Below are 22,492 nucleotides of genomic sequence, written 5' to 3' on the forward strand. Positions count from 1 at the left end.
CCTCCCCAGTATGGATGGGTAGATTGATCATTTGCTTTGGTATTCATACCCAAAAAAATCACGCCTAAGCAATACTTACTATGCCATTTATACTTACTATGCCAATTTGCATTATACTGTATATCATTCAGAACATTACAATACTATTACTATTTATATATTTATAACATATTTGTAATTTATTCTCGGGTAAAGCCATTTAAACTTAATTCAGCACAACATCCCCTCATTTTACATCCTGGTCATATTGGGAGATGGCTTGGAGCCTAGCTCAGGCAGCACAGGTCACAAGATTGTACTACTTATCCCTGGACTGGATGGCATCCATACAACGTGTTTTATAAGACATTTTATAATATATATTATAATAGGCTAAGTAATTATAGGTAAATATTATGCAAATGTAATGATTTGGTACTGGGAATTCACTCGCGGTTTCACTCGCTGTTTCAGGACGACTCAGCTGTTAATATAGCTATATTAACAGCGACCACCCGGGTTACTTACCGTAGAACAGGCTGCCCAAAATATTGTTTGTGAAACTACATTTCCCACAAGCCACCGCAGCATAAACGCCTAAGCTGCCCCAGAAGAAGGAAGTGAGATATGAAAACTTGAGAGGTGAGTGAAAAACAAACGGTTTATTAAAACATATAATTCATATTTTAAAAAATACAAGATGGAGATATGTGTATGACAACTTGGGCTATGTTGTATTTGACGCTAATGGGACCAGGACGTTTTAGAAAAAGTTAGCTGGCCAGCCAACCATACAGCCAGCTACTTAATATTTGATGAAATAGCTAAATATCACTTGTCACTGAAACTTACAGCGCGATTGTAATTTCTTCGTAGTGTTTAGTTAGGTAGTTCATTTATATTTGTACGTATTCCCGTAATGTATACGTAGTCTCTTACTATTTCCTACACCTCAATGGCAAGTTAAACGTTTACGAGGGGTGTCCTCAAGCTCCATTCCTCTGAAACATTAAAGTGCATCGTCTAGTGTACTGGTAATTTAGGAAACCCTGAAAACGCATGAATTGAAGCATTTGTTTAATCTGCCTTTGCTTTAAGAAGGGACAGCATTTAATGTCACTCTTCAACTATCCGCTTCAGGGTAAACTTTTTTTGAGTGCTGTTTGCTATATCAGTTAGCATTATGGTAATATTTCACTTTGCCGTAAATATTAATTTCCCCTAGTACAAACATCTGCCCCAGGCTTGCTTCAGGGTTCGATTGTAGCAGTATGAAATGGAGGAGAAGAAGTTAAAGAGAAAAAGCCCCCGGCCGCCCAGCGCCCAGCCAGCTCATCCTGCGACCACCCGAAAAAATGCGGCAACCAATCGCAATCTCAGCTTGAGCAACACGGGGACCACGCAGAGGACGAAGTTTAGGAAGTGGGTTTTGGTTCTGATCCATTCGGCACTATCTGAGACTATTTGTGGGCAGCCAAAGTAATATGATCTGTTGTGTCTATCATACATTAGCCAATGTTTCTAGACTGTTTTTCATACATTTTTCTTGGGTGTGCCCACTTTCATAGTGGGTGAAATCTTATGGAACTAATCAGAAGATTCATGAAAATTTTCCGACCTTTATAATAGATATGTTTTGTGTTATAGTGTGTTTTGTTTCTTGTGTACATTTATCCTCAGGAATACCAAACCCAAACAGCAAGGACCATCAGGGAAGGGTCAGACTGGCCCAGTCCAGCACGCCTTCCTTACCGATGTTTCGGATGTCCAGGAGATGGAGAAGGGTCTGCTAAGTCTCCTTAATGACTTCCACTCAGGCAAACTACAGGCTTTTGGTGAGAAGGTCTATATGGATTGGTTAGAATGTAACTGAGAGCTGCTGATTGCCTGGAACATTGATGATGTTAATGCTGCACTGATTTCTCACAGACAACCTTTCCATTATTTCGAGGACTTTTGCTAGTAAGAGACTAGACACAGCCAGACCGAGATTCCTTGAACAGGCCTGTGTGATTTTTTTAAAAATATTGGTAATCCATAAATAACAGCATGTCATGGAGAAAGATGGTAAATCTCTGGTGGAATTTATCACCTTTCAGATTTTGGATATTTTTACCCCCAAAATCTGTAACACATTACATTTTAAATGGTATTTGGAGTTGTGGTAGTAGTGGTCTGGCTCAGAATTCACAGGTAATTCTAATGATTGATCAGTAAATAAATATCATATATTTTTTCTATCATTGGTCTTCGTGGTTTCACATTACTGATATGAATATTAAAGGACAGCAGTGGTTTATTAAAGCCTCCCTCAGCATATTTTAGGCTTTACATCTTTTGTTTTAATGCAGGTAGTGAATGTTTGATTGATCAGATGGAACATGTTCGGGAGATGCAGGAGAAGCTTGCGCGATTGCACTTTGACCTCTACGGAGAGGTGGATGAAATGCCAGACGACAAGAAAAAGCTTGCCAGTGATAACAACATGGACAAACTTCTAACAAATGTAAGTTTTCTCACATTAACGTTTTTTTCAAAACTATGATCATTAGCAGTTAGTGGTTAGCAATATGGCCAAGATGTCACGCTATGATATTATGGCAGGAATCACAATCCATGATATACATCACGATTTCATTATTTACAAACCAAACCAAATTGGAATTTTGTTAATAGCATAATAATGTTAAACACGTAGGCAGCTATTGCATTAACCGTAGTTATTACTTTATTGGCTTCAACAGACCATAACAGTTGTGACATTGCACAAAAGTTATGTAATAACTACAGTTGGTAACAAAATATCAAATGCGTCTTTCATTTGTTAGCCTGCTAGATGTCCTAGACATACACTGGCATCACAAGAATAACTCAAACCGAGGCAATGAAGACAGTACTAGTGCCACTCTGTTTTTCTGCTTTCAAAAGGTAGCAAGATAACACGAAATCCAAACTACTTGGCAGCAGATTACATGATGTGAATAATGTATGTTTGGATGTATTCCTAAATAGCATCCTGCAGAGGAAGCGATGCTGCCCGATTGGCTAAAAATGTCATAATTTCAGCTTAGTCAAAATTCTGAGATTTTTTTCCTACTGCAAAAAAAATTATACAAAGACCTGGTTGCATTAGTGCGCACACCCATAAGTAACGAAGGATGCTGCTGTGCTCAGAATCAACCAGTCACATTCGGAATGTTTTTGACTGTACATGAGGGCAAGCAGTGGGGATCAAATTATTTCAGATTTTGAGAAACTTTGTTTTTTTTTCATCTTCAGTTGGAGGAGTTGAGTTCATCCATGTATCCTTTTCTTGAGGTAAAGTATTTTTAGGCTGATAACCTGTTGATTGTCGCTTGTTTCTTCAGTGAGACAAATGTGCCATAATTAAATACAGGTCATATATGAATGATGTTATGAAAAGGTGGGTATATCCATCTATCCAACCTCTTAACCTTGTCAGAATCACAGGGGGCCCTGTAACCTATCTCAGGCAGGACAAAGCACAAGCCTTTAGTATACTTTGGCTTGGATGGGGCTAGACATGCACCATTGCAAAATTACATTACGACATCATTTCTAACGAGGACTTAATCATGTTTTTGAGTCTCCCCAAATGATTATGCTGATTATATGAATTTATTAATAACCTAAACTGATTTACACTTTTTGCCCGCTTTTGGCCGGTGATTACTCTGGATGATCCTTAATGCCCATTCATTACTAGTCAAAAGCTCAACCTCGCCGAAAGCCAGGATTTACCAAGAACATCCAGCAGCTGATTGGTGGATGCTTATTATTGACATGTATCTTTCAATATAAAATAGCAAGAGGCTGTAATATTGCATATGTACATCGTGAATTTAGTGGTGTGGTGATGCACCTACAAAAAAAAATTACAGCATGGATTTATTTTGGTAGGATGTTGAGGGGTTCAGACAGTGCAAGCACTCAGTTTGCATCCATGCCTATGGCCAAGATGATCCAGTCATGATCGGGAGTCCCCCAATGAAGGCCTGTAATTAACATTGTTTCACTGCTGCAGAATCTTGACCAGACAGTGCCTCCTATAGACCTGTCAGGGCAAGTTCAGTTTTGTGTGTGGTTTGGTGTGGTGTACTCTCTGTCTCGTCAGTGCCAACCAGCTCTCCCAAATGGTGCAATATGATATATTTATTTTTTTAACATGCCAAGCTTATTAAGGCACCGGACAAATTGGATGACCAAACCGCTGTTAAGAATTTAATATTTTGGGAACCAGCTTAGGACATTAAAGATCTGAAAAGTACTTGGTCTGAAGTTTGCAGTTATTTACCTTAAAAGTGACAGTGCAAGCAATAAAATGTATGTTCGTTTACAGTTATGATGGAGGGGGTTGCTTTTCTCAGATTTCATAACTTTTCATGATTCTTGTGATTCCATGTATACGAGTCCGCCTTGGGAACCCCGGATTGTGGACTGACAGCAGCTACTGCTGTAAATAGATCAGCTTTTTATTTAAATCGCTTCTTTCACCTCTGCACAGCTGTGAATTGTTACATTTATGAAATATATGTAATATGTTTTTATGTATATGACTACAAATAAAATATTGGGCTTCCAAATAACAAAGATGGACCACTATTGCTTTATGAAATAATAGATAAAATGTTATATAATGACCACCAGCCTGATTTTATGTGATTGGGTAAGATTTTATTCAAAGAAATGCCAAAATTCTTTAATTATTTTGCCTTATTATTATGCAATGTATTGCAGATATCAATAAAAGTTGATTATTTTGCACAAAGTCTTGGTATTTTTGAACAAGCAGGACCATGCGTTTTCTGAAAACAGTTATGATTGTGATTAAGAACTTGTATGTACACTATAAACCCAGAAGTGTAATGCCCTTTGAGAAATTGCATAAAGAATAATAATAATAAGCATGAAAAAAGTTGATGTGATTTAAAATCTTTAAGTACTGTGAACTAATATAGGAGTTTTGACTACTAATGACTCCAATGTTTTGAGTTGAGTGACACGTCTCACTTTATGTATAGATCTCATATCATATCTCATATTGAGAAATTTGAGTGGGAGTACAGATGTTCACACACCTAAAATTGTTAGAAGATGCACCTCCAGATTTTGGAGGTGGATATATATATATATATATATATATATATATATATATATGCAGTTATTTTTGGTTTTCTCTCCGTCAGAGTGCTGTTAATACTGGCCTCATTGATTTGGTAAGACTGACCAAAATCAGTTTTTGGTTCAACCCCAGACACTTTTTTCGGATTCTGACCCCCAAGCTCTGGGGTCACCACCTCACCTACATCCAATATTCTATATTTTTGTTATTTGAGGAAGATACTGTAAGCTGATGCAAATTCATTCTAAATAACCATTTATTCTTTGATATATTGCCATCTGAAAATGGTCACAGGTGAGAAACCCCTCATCTGACCCCCTACATCGGGGATGTGGTTGACTGTGTAGATAGTGATGGGAATGAAATTTATACAGTTGAAAGAAGCATATCTGAACTATAAATGCTGAAAATATAACTATCTCAACTCAACTCCTTCAATATAAACTCCCAGGGTCAAATATGAGATTTTCAAGTCTTTCCGTTCAGCTGCCAAGAGGTCATTTTTGAGAGTACACCTCTTGAAATGTGAATCTAATGACAGCAATTTTAAGCTCTCTTGCATGCTTAGAAATGAAGATATGGTCTCCTGAAAACCCTTACAAATTATATGCGCGATTTGCAAGTGCAAAAAAGGGGGCGTGGCACCCAAATTTGAAAGGGCCATAACTGTGGACGGCATCAGAATTTTTCAATAAAACTTGGGGAATTTTCAGTGTTCTCTATAAGTATCAAAATACCAAGTTTTCATCAAAATCAGGAATGATGCCCATGGAGCCCCTGGTTGATTTGGCATGGACTGACCCGAAGTGTAATAGGACGGATGAACACATGAAACCATGAGCTACGACCGCACACTTGATTTAATCTGTCAGAAAAAGACAAAGATCAAATTCATCCGTTTTCAACCCATTTTAGACATTTCGACCTGTATAATTTTATTCTAAACCATTCAACCTATATTCATTCATATATTTGAAACGTTTACCGTTGCCGGATACAATGGACTCGATTTCCCAGATACTGGTAAAATGCAGATGGCGCAACTACAGCCTGTTTGGAATTAATGATACACCGTCTGGGTTTTATCAAACATGAAAATATACATAAAAATGATTGGAATTACGTTAACACAAACATATACAGTTAAACAATATGCGCACGCACGCGAAAATGTTCTCCATACAAAATATTTCTGGATTAAATTATCATACCACACCGCTCAGTTCACTACTGCCCGCAGTTCACTTGTTTGCTCATTTAACTCAAGCTTTCCGTGATATTTTATTTAAACGCAGAGCTACAAAACAAGCTATATACTGTATATAAAACAAGCAATATACTGTATATTGTATTGTATACAAGACCATAGTTAAATGTCTATACAGCGAAAGGGTCACCGGTGACCAGCTGACGGGTTTGTTATCTCGTTTCTATGGGAACCTGCGCTTGCTGTGAAGAACTAAACAGTCTGTAATATCCTGCAAGAAAAATATAGGTGACTTACGGTAAAATGAAAGGCTGCGTGTCTAATTTGGCGATATTTTTCATAATATTAAGATTCTTACGAATGAACACGTAGACGTACGGTTCGCGCTTGATTTGCCATAAGTTTAGTTTGTGTAACGGCCCTAACCATCATGTATTCTACTCTCAACATGTTGTAAGAGTTGTTAAGGTTTTCTGGGGACATCGTTCTCTTCGTTGTACAGCAGCATGTGACCAGTCTCACTGCGCAATCGAATAAAATGTTAATGTTTCAGATATCCTTCTGCTTACAATGGAAACTCTGGAAACGGATTTGGTAAAATCCAGAGGAAGAGCAAGTATCCACAGTGTAAAGCAGCGGCATTTCAATGCCATAGATTTTCGACCAGCACTGACTGAAGATTTACTGCTCGCATCCGAGACCCGTCTAAGTACTTGGACACCAGTTGTCAATAAGCCAACGAATCACCAGGTCAGACACCTGCCGCTTGCTCCCTTACACTAGAAATAACTTTTAATATCCAACTCACCGATGAATTTAATGCGAAAAAATATTCAGTATTAAATCTATATAACCTGATTGGTTGATGGTTACTCTAAACTGGAAACACAATTTACTTTATTTTTTCCCCATAGCTTTTTCAGGAAAGGACAACACTCATACTACACTGGTTTGATCTGTGGACTGATAATCAAAGAAAACAGTTTATTCATGATATACTAAGAAGATGCTCCAGATCCCAGCTTAAGTATGCAATACATACACACATTTACAAAAATTTGTGAAGTAATATTTTACCACAGATTAATTTAATAAATGTAATGAACATAACCAGTGTTTTGGATGCTGCTGGTCTTTCTTTGCGGTCCAAGGTTCACCAGAGACTGGTTCATGGAGGCTTTTCCCAGTACCAACATGGACTTCACCAGTGTGTTGCCCCGCTTCCTGTCCCTTTATATCCTCTCCTTCCTGAACCCCCGTGAGCTCTGCATCGTCGCCCAGGTTTGCTGGCACTGGAAGGTCCTTGCAGAGCAGGTCAGTGGCACACAGGTTCAAAAGTAGCTCTGAAAATGTTTTGGGTTTATTGCAATAAAAGAGCAATATATATGCAATGTATAATTTACACAGAAAGCTCATTTTCATTCGCAGTGAGGCAGTACAGTGCAGAATATAGTTTCTGTATTGATTAATTTTTTTAATATGGCATATGGGTAGCATTGTGGCTTAGTGGGTTGCACTGTGGTCTCCAGGGCTGTGCTTCAGTTCTCAGTTTTTGGTGAGACTTTGCATGCAGCTAAGTGAACTGTTACCACTTAATTGCTCTTAGAATTAAGAATTAGAATTAAGTGACCAGTGGTCAGTGTTAATGCACCACAGCACACAGTGCGCAACAACCAAATGTGTCCTCTGCATTTAATTCATATGTGATGTCGTGACATAGCAAGGGGCAGCTAATTCAGCATGGGATTTAATGTGGGTTTAATGGTTATTATTGTTAAAAGCTAAAAATGAAAAAATATTCTTGTTAATGAAAATTAAAATGATAAAATGGCAACACTAACTCTAGCTCCAATCCTAAGGGCAACCCCTCCACCCCACTCCCCCAATCCAAGCTTTGTGCTTTCTGGGATAGTCTCAGGCTCAATAACAACAACAACAAATTTATTTTTGTATAGCGCATTATCACAACATTACATCGTCTCAAAGCGCTTTACAGCATCCGCACCCAAATCCCCCAGTGAGTAAGCCAAAGGCGACAGTGGCAAGGAAAAACTGCCAAGAAGGAAGAAACCTTGGGAGGGACCAGACTCAAAGGGGGAGCCCATCCTCCAGGGGCCGGCAGGGAGAGTCAAATAGGATAGATGGTTAAGTGCCAAGTCATGAAATTTGAGAAATAACTGGAGAGCAGGGAGGATGACAAGCCAGTGCCGAGTCTTCTGTCAACCAGAGGTAAAGCAGCGGGTCATACATGGAAGATGACACTGGTAGAACGACGAGCTGGACGCAGGGACGTCACTGGTGGTGGCGACGTCACATGTACTGTAGTAGGGTATGCTGGACATCTTGAGCGATTGAGGTCTCCAGGCAGCACCCCCCAGGAGGAGTATGGGAAATAAAATGTACAATTAGTCAAAGTAGGGGAGGCTATAGGCAGTGCTAACAGCTAGATGAGTGCAATATGAAGTGCAATCTGCAAGCTCCGGCAGATATGGCTATGGCAGCATCAGTAGGAGGGAGAGGCAAGTGGGAATGCAGGCATGGGGAGTCCCTGAAATGTCAGCACTCCAATTCCATAAGGGATTGTGAAGTTAGAGTGACAGCACTGACAGTCCAGTTTATCTAAAGCCAATGGCACCAATCCCCACCCAGCTCTACACCTCACACTATAGGTCTGACTGGGAGTGAGGAGTTAGCTAGGGCTAGAACTAGTGTCCCTATACGCTAAACTAAACAGGTGTGTTTTTAATCTAGACTTGAATATTGAGAGTGAGCCTGAAACCCGCACATCCGGTGGAAGACCATTCCACAGCTGAGGAGCTCTAAAGGAGAAAGCTCTGCAGCCTGCCGTAGCTCTTTCTACCCTAGGCACTAACAGATATCCCATGGCTTGAGAACGAAGCGAGCGTGGAGAGTTATATGTGGTCAGCAGATCACTAAGGTATTCTGGTGCAAAGCCATTCAGTGCTTTATAGGTTAATAGCAGTATTTTATAGTCAATTCGAGACTTGGCAGCCAATGAAGGGAGGATAAGTATGTAATACGATCAAATTTTTTAGTGTTTGTTAGAACTCTGGCTGCAGCATTCTGTACCAACTGAAGTTTATGCAAGGATCCAGACGGGCAACCAGATAGGAGGGCATTACAGTAATCCAGTCTGGAGCTTACGAAGGCATGTATTAGTTTTTCTGCATCATGAAGTGAGAGCATCTTACGAAGCTTGGCTATATTCCGTAGATGATAAAACACAGTTCTAGTAATACTTCTTTTGTGAGCATCAAAACATAGATCTGAATCAACAAGAACGCCAAGATTTCTAACCACCATGTTAGGTTGTGTAGGAAGGCTGCCAACGTTGAGGTGGTGAAACTTTCTTGCAGCCTTGGGACCAATTACCAGAACTTCTGTTTTTTCTGTATTTAACATAAGGAAATTTTTTGCCATCCAGCACCGGATATCTAGTAGACAGTCTAATCGAGATAGCAGTGATGTATCATCAGGGTTAACAGATATGAACAACTGTGTATCATCTGCATAACAATGAAACCCAACACCATGATTTCTAATAATGTTACTAAAAGGTAACATGTATAGGGTAAACAGTAGTGGGCCCAGGACTGATCCCTGTGGGACACCATATTTAACTTTGGTGGCCTTGGATGATTCATTGTTCTCATGGGCATACTGACAGCGATCAGTTAAATATGAGCGGAACCAAGAAAGTGCTGTCCCCGTAATGCCAACTACACCTTCTAACCGGTCCAAGAGGATATTATGGTCCACAGTATCAAACGCTGCAGATAAATCTAGCAATACCAACAGAGATACACAGCCATGGTCAGAAGCCACAAGTAAATCATTCATTACTTCGACTAGAGCAATTTCTGTGCTATGGTTTGGCCTAAAGCCAGACTGATATAATTCATTGGCATTATTTTTTTGTAGGAAAGAGGACAACTGGCGAACTACAACCTTTTCCATGATCTTTGAAATGAAAGGAAGATTTGAGATAGGTCTATAGTTTCCTAAAACACTAGGTTCAAGATTTGGTTTCTTTATGACGGGTCTAATAACAGCCATTAGAAAAGGTTTTGGAATGTATCCAAGCCTAAGAGAAGAGTTTAACACATTTAACACTGTAGTGCTAATCTGCGGTGAAATTTCCTTGAAGAATTTTGTAGGAATTGGGTCTACAAGGCTAGTAGAGGATTTACAGGAGAAAATTAAGCTCAAAAGTTCTGAGTGTGTAATAGGAATGAATGATTCAAAGGTCTCATTATTGGTAGGCATAAGACTAGCAGGAGGCTGGCAGCCATAAGTAGGTAAGGGTGTGCACTGGATGGTCTGTCTAATCTTAGTTATTTTACCATTAAAAAATGTAAGAAAGTCATCACTCTTAAGAGCTTGCGGGACTTGCGAGTTTAATGAGGAATTCTGTGTTAACCTAGCCACAGATTCAAATAGGAATTTAGGATTGGTTTTGTTCATGTCTATTAATCTGGAGAGATACACAGACCTAACAGTCACTAGTGCTTGTCTGTATTTAGAGAGGCTCTCTTTCCAGGCAGACTTGAAAACGAGCTTGCGTGATGCCTGTTTGAGTTCACGTGTATGATCGCGTGTATGTATGATGACTCTGTAAAATAAGCGAAGATGGAGACTGGGTATGTCTAGTTGTCAGCAATTGTGACTTATGGAATACAGCCATTCTCCACTGTCTACTGATGGCGTTTGACATCTATCTGATCAATGAAAAGTCAAGTATGAAGTATCAGTGCTTAACTAGTACATACATGAACACTAGTTAAAAAAAAACATCAATATTCATGATGGTGGTTTGGATGAGTTACTTTATATTGCCAATTTTAGCAACTTGATATTGATGGCTAGATACCTACCTAAATATTATCATTAATTGTGAATATAAAGCAGGATAAGTTAGTATCTTGCTGACACTGGCATACTTGCCATGCAAGTCCATATAAAACATGAAACTGTTCACTGATGACTATGTAAAGATAGGTTTCTGTTTGTGATGTTAAGGGTAAGTCATTGCGTTGTTTTAGGTTTACTTTGTAAAGTAGCTTCTGAGAAAATGTGTTTTTTCATATTCCTGAAATAATGGATTTTTGGAGACGCGTTTTTCTTTGGACAGTGATACTATGGTTTATTAGCCGCTTGACCCTGTTCAGCATCATTCTTGAAGAGCAACATGGACCTGTGACTTTGTTTCTCATGGGTGGATCCAGGACTGTCATTGGGCCCCAAAGTGCATGAAGCATGGCTGGTTTCTCCCCTACACCCCCACCGACCTGGAGTACGGAGCCTGGAAAAGGCACTATATAGTGTGTGTCTCCAGCCTGGACTACCTGACGCCCCGAGAGGCGGCAGACATCTATGGCACTTTAAATGATCCTGTGCGAGACAAGGAGGAGCCGGAGGAGAGACGGAAAGAGAGGTGGATCAGACAGTGCATCCGGGAAAAGGTGGCAGAGCACAAGAGTGAGTTTTCTTTCCAATTGTCAAAACTGCGGCCACGTTAGAAACTAAAAAGTATGTTTTGCAAAAGAGTTTAATTGGTGCCTTATTAATATCCTTCAATAATTGGTGAACCACTGTCATACCTATTCGAATTCTCGAATAATCTGAGAATCTTTACTAAATGAAAATGCATAAATTATAAGAGTAACACTCAGAACTGTTCCCTTCATCTGTTGATTAATTTAGGACAATGTGAATGTTTTTTGGGGGGCATGATGGCTTATGGATCCAAGATTGGGGGTTGAAATCCCACCTCTGCGGTATGGATGGTATTTGCATTGTTCATCCTCTCTTGCTTGTGTTTCCTCTGGTTTTCCTCCCATAGTCCACAAACATACAGTTAGGCTAGTTGGTGTCTCTAGATTGCCCATAAAGCATAGTGTGTGCTCTGCATCTTGTCCAGGGTGTGTCCTACCCATCCTCTGCTGCATGGAATAGGGCTCCAAGGGCCCCTAACGCTCTGACTAGGATCGTTGGTTAGGAGATAGATGGATGGATGGATGGATGGATGAATACTTTTTATAATGCTTGTTACCACAGGAGGTACGCTGATGTATAGACACGCCTGGTTGAATAGCAGCTGGTCAGCGGGGACAGCCAGTCCTAACATCCGTAGGGAGAAGCTCTGGGCAAGTTTCAGTCAGCAGGACATGAGAGCTGCTTTGGTGCTTTTAGGGGTAAGACAGTCAATGGCATCCTCTGCTTCAAATGGCGGCCTACCAGATTAAGCCCAATTGACAGGTTAATCACCAAGACATTTGTAGTAGATTATGACGCAACATCCAACCTCCCCCACCCCCCAATTGGCAAAATATAGGTTTATCGTCATGATTTTGGATCTTGCTAGAGTGTTTTTTTTTGTAAAAGTAGCTCTTGCTGTAAAAAAATGGTTAGAAGCCATTGCACTACCTTCACAATAGGAATGTGTCTGTTCTTCACAGACATCTTGGACATCAATGAAACCTAGTGGTGATACCATGTTTGCTGTGGGTGCCATATTACCTTCATTCTGTGTCCTGAATGTTCAGGAGAAAATCCGTTCACGGTCCAGCCTGTCGCTGCGAAGGGATCAGGGAGGTTGGCTGTCCCCCACTGAGGGATCCCTGCTGATGAGCAGTCATGTGGCCAGCTCCATGCAATCACTATACAAAGGGTCTGCTAAGAGGTTTGGAGACTACTAATATTCCTATTTCAGCCAAGCTAATTTCAGGCTATGTTTAAACTGCGACATTTAAGACTGCACCAATTTTGCAGTATGTTTAAAAGGTAAAATGTTAAAAAAAGGGTTTCATGTGAAAATTTGTTTTTATAAAATATCATATGTCACAGAAATGTTTTATTTGATAAGCAGTAGGGCTGAGTGATATGCCCTAAAAAGTGATATCATGATATTTTCAGAGATTTTCACAATTTTGAAATTCAGTGTTTCCCCTACCATTATATTAGGGGTGCACCCTGCCCTCCCAATGACACCTCCCGCCCCCCCTTGAAGGTCAATTTAATTTAATTTAATTTTATTTTCTATATAGCGCCAGATCACAACAGAAGTCATTTAAGGTTACCTTTCCTATAGAACAGGTCTATACATCGTACTTTTATTAAACAAACTAAATAGCCTTATCTTATTTATCTTATTTACACAACAGCTTGTCATTTTTGTCTCTACACGGTCGTGCGTTTACAATTCTCCTCTGCTCTCTGTATCGTGCATGCCGGAGTTCCGGAGCTCACTCCCACCAGTGGACAGAGAGTGAACATCAGAAAATATGTCGCGTCAACCACCTGAACAGCAGACAAAAATATCTGTTTTTAGAACTGTTTACAGAAAGATACACTGTAGTGACAAGAGTTGCACACTTTGTGGATAATTCTCCCTTTCTTGTTTTCAGTTGCCGGACGCAAGGTGAATCTCGCATTCTGCCACGTCAGCCTCCCCTCCACTTGCTCCTGGTCTCCTCCAGGGTGCCAGCATATGAGGTAGGAGATGGTGATGCTGGAGATGCTGAGATGCAGTATGGTGCAATGCAATGCTACAGGATGCTAATTCGGCAAAATAAAGCAGAAGAGGCATTACACTGCAAAAAATAATTGTTGATGGAAAAAAAATGACTCAGCTAGGCAGCTTTGACCCAGTGTTCTGGACAGGCTTGTTAAAGTGGCTCTATTAGTGAGACTTCCCCCCTCCCCCCCCCCATAACACTCACCTGCTTATGCACAGCTGCTGCTGTCAGCTGCACGCGCTGCAGTGGTGCCTCTGCTGTACGACCACAGAGGGAGCACTCTGGAAGCTCTGCTCTTCAGGGTGGAGAGGTTGCTGCAGGGAGTGATGGTTCAGAATGTGGCAGTTCTGGCAGAAGGAGACGCGGAGGAGCTTAACCTTTTACAAGGTGGATGTAATATCCTTTCATATCACCTAATGAATGACGATACTGTACATATACATACTGCAGTGCCCTTCAGTACCCCTGCTTTATGGCCAGAAGTACCTCGGATAAACTACTGACTTATATGGCACAGAGAACACTGAACACAAACTGAACACACAAGAACACCTTGGACCCCCAGTGGTTCTTTTCCTCCCTCCTTGGAGGTTTTTAGTTCCTTCCTTCCTTCCCTCTTAATGACGTACCCAAACACACCCAAGCGCCTTGGGGTGACTGTTGTGAAAAGCACTATGTCAAAATTAAGTAAATTTGAATTGAAATAACATCCTGCAATAAATTCTGAAATTCAGTTTCAGGGTTGCTTAAGGTTGCTGTGAAAGATCATTTCCACTTCTCTGTTTAATTATGTCTGCGCTGATTTATGGTTGAATTAAGTGTGGTTTTCCTTCACGCATGAAACTCAGATATTTCCGCATTTGGGCGCGAGTTATTAGAATGAACACTGGGCTGTCCCTTTGCACAGGCTGCAGGGTGACGCAGGAGTCAGTGCTGCGGCCAGATGTTAGGGAGTTCTGGGAGAGACTGGCTGGCTGGGTAGCAGCACCAGCAGAAGGAGCAAGTCTGTTCATCTTCACCCCTCTAGCAGCTTCAGGTTTACACGTCTTACATTGTGACGTTTTTAGAAATTCTCAAAGTATTTAAATGCAGCTATTATATAGCAGAGTGGTTTACAGTTAAATTGAACAATTCCTTATTGTTTCCTGACATTTGTTTGTTACTGATAGAATGAATAGGGGACATGTCATTATGAAATCACTTAGCAAGTATGAGAAATAGGCCTCACTGCAAATTTCCCATGAGGAGCAATTCTGAGAAAAACATTTCACCTCTGTCAAATATATTGCTGAAGCCATTGAGACATCTGGTCCCCCTTTATAAATCATGGCTGTTGTCACATCCCAGCCCTCATCTTTTGCCGCTGTCAGTGACAGGAACCGAGCTGATGGCGAAGCTCTCCACTCTGACGGGCCTGAGAGTCTGCGCTCCCACTGGGCTGGCAACTGGGTCGTACCAACAGAGTGAGCATGAGGGGGGGGTTATATGCTATTTACAGAACCTACAGAGACCGTAGTTATGAGAGCAATTAAAGTGAAGTAAATGGATATTAAATGTAAAGTTTATTATGTATCAAAATCTGATCTTAAAAAAAAGACTTGGATCTGATAAAATTTACATAAGGGGAAGATGCTGAAATATTTACGTTTCTATCCTTGTATTTTAATGTGATGAATTATTTGTTGCTATGCCCTAGTTCTAAGTGAGTGGTCAGGAGGGGCAGAGTTCCCGCCCAGGCTGTATTTTGGTGAGGCCGAGCTGCTGAGTTGGGCGAGGCAAGCGGAGCGGTTGGAGGAGACCCTGGGGACCATCAGGGTCCAGCTGGGGCCCCAGCTGAAAGCACTCGCACAGGAGATAAGCGGTCGGGCGGTAGGTGAGGCACCGAATGGGAAGGAGACGTGTGCACTGATGAGAGGCTGAATGTGTGCTGTTCTAACCCAGACCTGACTGAAGGAACGCTTCAAAATATCCATGATGGTGATGTCTAGTTTGTTTTTATCGTATAATCCAATCAATCAGCAAAGCATTAATGCACACAGTGTTACAAATATACCATAGCTAAAATTACACTTGTTTTGTTTTCGCTTTGTTGTGTTAAGTTTTCTGTATTAACTAATTTTTTAGGAAATTTTAAATATTGAGTAAAATGCATCCAAGAGATGTTAGTGGTTGGAAAATGGCCTGGTTGTGTCTGCAGTAGAGACACATTATTTTGTTCTTATTTTGCTCACACAGGCCACTTTCTGTGGGATACAGTTATCCCCTATGAGTTCCATGCCAATTCAGAGGTGACCCAAGCTTTGACCGAGGGTCTGGCTGCACTGTCCAGAGAGCCCTGTGTAAGCCCACCCATCTCATTTGTGTGGCTGTTCAAGTATCTTCAGATTCATTTTGTCGCAAAGGTCTCACTGCTCTTCCTTTCTGTGGTGGAATTGTAGGACAATCCCCTGCAGTACCTTTCCTTGTTCTTGCAAAGAAGATGCGAGGAGATCTGTGCAGACAGGACCGATAGCGTCAAAACACAAAGGGATCAGACCGGCGCCCAGAATCACATTAGTCTGATACCACAAGTATATCCCTAGACTTGACATTACTGTGTGTCTGTTGGTGTGACATTGTGAAAAGTGTGGATTTCATTCCTAACTGCTTCTCCTAAAGCAGCATTCCCCAATTCCAGTTAAGATTGGCAAGAATCCAACGCAGTTTGCAGATTTCTCTGTTGAAGCACAAGTACTAAGCCTTAAGCTGATCAAGGTGTAAGAGCAGGGAAATCTGCAAGTTGATTTTCATTTTAGCAAAGTATCTAACCAAACATTTCAAATTAAGTGTTCCCGTTATGGGGCTACCTTAGCAGCAAGTAGTTACGACTTAGACACAGCAAGATACTGGAAGCTGTCGGGGAATATCGGTGAGAGTCAGCGACTGCCTGTAGTACTAGTGCATGCAGTATGGTCAGGGACAGATTGGTCCGCATCGGTATTATTTTGGCCGATTTAGCATGTCGAACTTGCGTCGAAGCTAATCGGCAAAACTCGGCTCTCCGATTGTGCTTTATGTCAACTGTAACCTCTAGATATGCTGGTACATTTGAGTGCAAATTTTCACCATCAATGGGAGGGGATATTCACCAGCCTTGTTTGGCACTAATTTTTTGCCATTGGTTTGGTGTGTGGCCCGGCTTTAGAAGATAACTTGAAGACCAACACACTTCAGGCCTGTTGAGCCACAGAGAGTCTTATGCTGCAGGATATGAAGGAGGATAATGTCTGTGTGTGTAGCGTGTCATGGTATATTCTACATTCTGCAGGGTCTTCATAGCAATGCCAATGGACAGGCCATGGTGGCTGCTGAATTTCTCCACAGTGAGAAGGTCTACATACGGTTGCTACAGGCCATCGTCCGGGTATACTATGGCCCCCTCAAGGCTGCCCTTGACTCCAATCGGGCCATTCTCAGTTCCTCCAAACTCCTCACAATCTTCTCCCCGATCCTGGAAATCTTGGAGGTCAACACGTGCGTATCCCTAGAAAAGAATCCCCATACGGCTGCATGATGTGTCAGCCATGATTTAATATTCTCACAGAATACAGGGGTAGAGAAACAGAAAGGTGAACAACAGGATGGATGGATGGATAGATAGATAGATAGATAGATAGATAGATAGATAGATAGATAGATAGATAGATAGATAGATAGATAGATAGATAGATAGCAAAGAAAGAATGAATGAATGAATGAATATACTCTATTGACTCCAGGCAAAATTTATTGACATCAAGAATTTTAACTTTAATGGCAAGTATGACGTATGGGAATACTGTACTTGTACTGAACTTCTAACTAGTTTGGGCCTGACAATAAAGTTATTTTGACTGTGCAAGCTGTTTGCGATCATTTCAATGGTTTGAACACAAACCATTTCAAAGTGAAATTCATTATCCTATATTAATTGAGTATTTTTCCTTGTAATTCTTATGATGACAAACGCAAGGTTAAAGTAAGCTGCCCGTAGCAGCTGCTGTAACATGCTGGCGCAGTTATTCATAAAAAGGTGGCTTTCCACCTCACTATATCTGGAAATTGCATTCTGGACAAAAAATTACAATGTAACCACATTAACAGCTTCATTTTCTCTATGAATTAAACATCATCCTGTTCTATTTCCGTGATAAGTGACTCATTCTGTTCTAACAGAATAGCTCCTCGTCAGCTGCGTCTACCCAGTTCACTCAAAGTCGGCGTCATGACCTAACCTGTCCTCTTTTCACAGCGTCTTCCTGGAGAAACTGACGGCAAGGCTGCCGGACCAGGGGTCAGTCCAGCATGTGGGAGATGTGTGCCTCAAGCTCTGTTCCAAGCTGAGGACCTACACCAACTTCTTCAACAATTATCCCACTGTCCTCCAGACCATCGACAGGGTGGGTTCAGGCGGCCACTGTGATAGGACGGCTGTTATCCAATTAGCATTAAGAGAGTCAATCATATAACTTATCTAAGGCTTCAGACAAGGAAGTTATTTTAAATATAATGAATTAAAATTCAGATAAAATTCCACAGGTAAACAATGCTTAACTGTAAGGTATTGGGACTGGTGTGCTACTGCTGCAGACACTTATTTTGTTAGCGCAATAACTCAAAAAGTATTAGACATATCTTTTTCAAACGTTGCAGTCACATTTTATGGTGAAGATCTGTGAAATCTAATGGGAAGGGTGAGTTCAGAAGATACTTCACCTTGTGAATATAATAACTCAAAAAGTACCACCATGATTTTCAAACTTTGCAGACACGTTGTTGTTCTGACAGTTTCTTTTATTTTATTTTTTTTGTAAGTGTGCGTCAGAAAAACTCAGCAGAACAGACATTTAGCTATCAGGATAGTGCTCTAATGGAAGAAACACTGCATGTCCTAAGTTGCCATACTTGTCCCTTTTGCAGTGTAGGGTGATGATCCCTGCTTTCCGGGCCTTTCTGAGGAGACATGACAGGACCCTGGCCACCAGCATGCTGAGGTACTGTTTTGTGAGCAGGCACTTGCAAGGAGCTAAATGTTAGACTATTGAGTACCTGGTCTCATGGTGGAAAATTGTAGATTCGTAGAAGGACCTGAACTTTGAAGCTAAGTAACCATCTCATACTACCCAAGCATACTTTTCCAGTGAAATATTTAAGTATAAGTTGCTTTGGATAAATAATTACTTAACATATATAAGGATTACTAAGAGTAATTAACTAAAACTTTGTGTCAGTATTTGATGCATCTATGTTGCACACTTAGCCTTCAGGAGCTGCTACTGCTGCCCTCGTCTCGTATTGAGGAGTACCTGACGCTGTTCCAGGCCTTCTTCCTGTACACAGCCCCGGAGCATCCCGACTGGTTACATCTGAGCTCCGTGCTGGAAGTTCTGAGAAGCTACAGGGTGTTTCTCCGCAAGGTACACCACAACCTGCCTGCCTGATAGCCATTATATTCTTTTTATTCATAATTCATCACAATCCTCATAAATTTAGCCATTTGCTCCTCTTTGATATGTTACATTGTTACCATTTTTTACTGTTCCACAAACACTTCACATATATTTCTGGTCTCATACTTCCTTGTATATTGCATATTTCTTTATCTATATTTATTGCACTTATATGCATATTACACCTGCTATTCTGCTAGCTGGTACTACTGGTTCTACTAAATGACATTTCACTGCTCTATGTGCAGTGACAAAGATTATCATCAGTCTTACCCATTTATCTGTTTTATGAGTTTAACAGGTATTCTTTATTCTGAAAAGAAACACTTAACAGATTAGCTTAATGAATGCATGAATTGCTTAGTAACTTGAAGTACATTAATTCCCATATAGTTTTTAAATGATAAAAAAAATAATTTCTTCCTATAATTCTGCAGAATACCAGTAACAAGTACAATTTAGTTCGCTTCAGTTGTCCTCATTCATAATTCGCACATCTGGAGACTGACTCATTTCGGTGTATGACAAAACTGGTACATATTAAATGACAAACCACAATGAAACCAAGACCACAAGTTCTAACCACACTGGATTTCTACATGACAGTTGAAACAGCATGCAGATGGAGACTCGAAGATACTGGAGACTCAGAGGATGATTCAGAGCTGCCCAGTAAGGTTGCATCCTTCCTAATAACTTGTGAATCTCTTCAAGGTCTCATGCAACTTAATATCATTATTGAAAATAAACTTTCAAAAGTACTCTTTATGCCTTCTAGGTGTTTAGTAGAACGCGATGTATTGAGTGACTCAAAAAAGCATTATGAAACTATGTTGTTATTGCTGTTGTTATACCTCTATGTGATACAATCTGAAACATTTTCGTCTGCAAGGGCACTTTTGTTTCATTCATTACCTACACCAGCCACTGCATCATGGGCATCAGATGTCGCTGGAGCGTATGTGGGCATGTAAACAATTTGCTGCACCCCGCAGAGTCTCCGGGAGGGGAGCCGGCACCTCATCACGTCACAAGAGGCGGCTCTGCTGAGCATCCCAGATTGCGACATCGCCATTCCACTCAGGTGTAAACAATGCATAAAACAAGAAAAATATACTGTGCCAGGACCCCTTGACTAAAATGTATACATACAATCTTGTAACAAGTCATGGCTGCTGTGTGGCTCAATGGGTTAGGATTCTGTGCCTATGATCAGAAGGTTGTTGGTTCAAATCCCAGAGTGGGCAGTGTGATTTCAGCATTGGGCCCTTGAGCAAGGCTCTTAACCCCTTATTGCTCCAAGGACAGTCTAACTCTCCGTTCAATTTTACATTGATTTGGATAATATTTTTCTGGCAAGTAAATTACCTGTCAGTCTTTAATGTCCAAGCACTAAAATGAATGTTGCCTTAGTCATTATTGATCTTTTGTTAACCCCAATCACTATGTGACAAGGGTCTATGAGCAGGTGGATGATCTGGGCCTCTTCTTGTTTAATGATGCGCTGGTTTTGACTCGGAGGAGTGTGGTCCACCTGCCCTTCCGGCACGGCTGTAAGACATCACACACCTTCCTGGCCTCAGTGGCCCTACATGTGCTGACCCTGCGTGACATCACGGACACAAAATGTAGGCATCACCGCGTAGATTAATACGAGATTATTTAAATCTTGCAATGTTCTGTTTTTCTGCACATAGAGACAGGACTATAGACTGCAGCTAGATGGAATCAATAACTTAAGCTACTACCACTTTTACTGACATAATCTCTGTAAAATACTTAAAGTTAGAATAGCTAATAATACAATGTGAAGGATGTACATGAAACAAAGCACAATGCAAGAGAACTGTGATAGTTTCTGTGTCAGAAACTAGAGTATTACAGCAGAGCACATCCAGGGATTCAGTGTAAAAGCCCACATTTTTAACCAGCGTGCCATCTGGCAAACCTGCATTCCTCTTTTTCCTCTACTAGATGTGAAGAATGCGTTTGTGCTGGAGAGCCCAAAGCGCCAGTGGGTCTGTGCCACAGATACGGAGGAGGAGAAAGTCACCTGGTTCTCCGCCCTGCGCAGAGCCGTTGGCGTGGCCAGTGGTGAGAAATAGAGACAAACCAAGCCCTGACAACCTGCATCTAACTGCTACTCCATTACTCATACTGGAGAGAGATATTCTGCATGAAGTACTAGCTGACTCATCATTTGTCTTATGGGTGGGGGAGCATCAGATTGTTGGGATAATGCAGTCCATCTGACTAGACTCATTTGTTACAGCTTCTGCTTAATAGACTGTACGTTACATGGCATCTATTGCTAGAATATGACCTTGTAGAATCCCAGTGAGCGCAGTTTAACGAAATCATGACTCTGGAGATTCAGACATGTTGAAACAACTGAAACGTTTAATCCAGATTAAATATATGCCCAATAAAAAGGAACTAGTACTATTCTATTGAGCATGGAAAGAAAAGGTATTTGTCAGATTCAGATTTGGAATTTACAGCCCATCTGTAACAAGCGTCTCATAATTCCAACATAAAAGTTCACTATTGGATGATTTTGTGCTTCAGTAATATTAACATGGTATCAGTGGGGATAAATCACACATGTTCTTATACTGTATATCAGTCCTCTGGGACCCCCGGGTGGTTCATATTTTCGCTCCCCATTAGCTCCTTGTAGCAAAAATGTGGATTGTCTGGCAGGGAGCAAAAATGTGGACTGATTGGGGGTCCCCCCAAGGACCAGTTTGAGAAATACAGCGGTACACCATAACTCTTCTCTGTATCAAAAACAAGGGTTCATATTAAATTTAATCTCATTCATCTGTATAAGCAGGGCCTTTTCCCACCTTGTCTGTTAGAAACTCCACCATAATTTTTGTTACTACATGAACATTCACAGTACATTCTCATGCTGTATTTCTGAATGTCCCCATCAGGAACCTGAGATAACAGTTACTACTCACGTCATCATACATCCTGCTTTTGAAAATTACACAAAAATTATACCAAAGTTCACAAAGGCTGCACCTTTTGGCATCACAATGATTAATAAACAGTGCATGAGACTCGTGTTTTTAGAGTGGTTTGGTTATTTTTCAGTTCCTTTCCTTATATATTTCAGTTTAAAATAACCATTCCAGGAACCTGATAAGTG

At 40.7% G+C, this 22,492-nt stretch overlaps 2 protein-coding genes across 4 annotated transcripts; both read left to right on the top strand.

The window, feature by feature from the left end:
• Nucleotides 1–546: 546 nt before the first annotated feature.
• LOC125707533 (coiled-coil domain-containing protein 28A-like) lies at nucleotides 547–4,768 on the top strand. Of its 3 annotated transcripts, none has more exons than XM_048974761.1 (6): nucleotides 547–621; nucleotides 1,223–1,401; nucleotides 1,660–1,814; nucleotides 2,331–2,485; nucleotides 3,259–3,281; nucleotides 3,707–4,768. In XM_048974761.1, exons 2-6 carry the CDS (start codon nucleotides 1,256–1,258, stop codon nucleotides 3,759–3,761), a joined length of 534 nt encoding a protein of 177 aa, XP_048830718.1. In that variant the 5' UTR covers nucleotides 547–621; nucleotides 1,223–1,255; the 3' UTR covers nucleotides 3,762–4,768. The 3 variants fall into 3 exon arrangements, with proteins under 3 accessions (XP_048830718.1, XP_048830717.1, XP_048830719.1); XM_048974760.1 differs by having other exon boundaries at nucleotides 561–621; nucleotides 1,205–1,401; XM_048974762.1 differs by lacking the exon at nucleotides 547–621 and adding an exon at nucleotides 649–1,120.
• A 1,780-nt stretch (nucleotides 4,769–6,548) lies between these two features.
• Nucleotides 6,549–22,032, top strand: LOC125707531 (epithelial cell-transforming sequence 2 oncogene-like). Its single transcript, XM_048974758.1, has 22 exons — nucleotides 6,549–6,627; nucleotides 6,883–7,079; nucleotides 7,244–7,356; nucleotides 7,481–7,643; nucleotides 11,576–11,828; nucleotides 12,408–12,544; nucleotides 12,896–13,032; nucleotides 13,757–13,844; nucleotides 14,086–14,254; nucleotides 14,775–14,903; nucleotides 15,238–15,330; nucleotides 15,564–15,740; nucleotides 16,103–16,206; nucleotides 16,306–16,437; nucleotides 17,175–17,380; nucleotides 18,138–18,285; nucleotides 18,806–18,879; nucleotides 19,146–19,302; nucleotides 19,942–20,007; nucleotides 20,331–20,419; nucleotides 20,791–20,963; nucleotides 21,310–22,032. Exons 2-22 carry the CDS (start codon nucleotides 6,900–6,902, stop codon nucleotides 21,438–21,440), a joined length of 2,919 nt encoding a protein of 972 aa, XP_048830715.1. The 5' UTR covers nucleotides 6,549–6,627; nucleotides 6,883–6,899; the 3' UTR covers nucleotides 21,441–22,032.
• The last annotated feature ends 460 nt before the right edge of the window (nucleotides 22,033–22,492 follow it).

This window comes from Brienomyrus brachyistius, chromosome 14 (genome assembly GCF_023856365.1).
Source record: "Brienomyrus brachyistius isolate T26 chromosome 14, BBRACH_0.4, whole genome shotgun sequence".
NCBI classification, from domain to species: Eukaryota; Metazoa; Chordata; class Actinopteri; order Osteoglossiformes; family Mormyridae; genus Brienomyrus; species Brienomyrus brachyistius.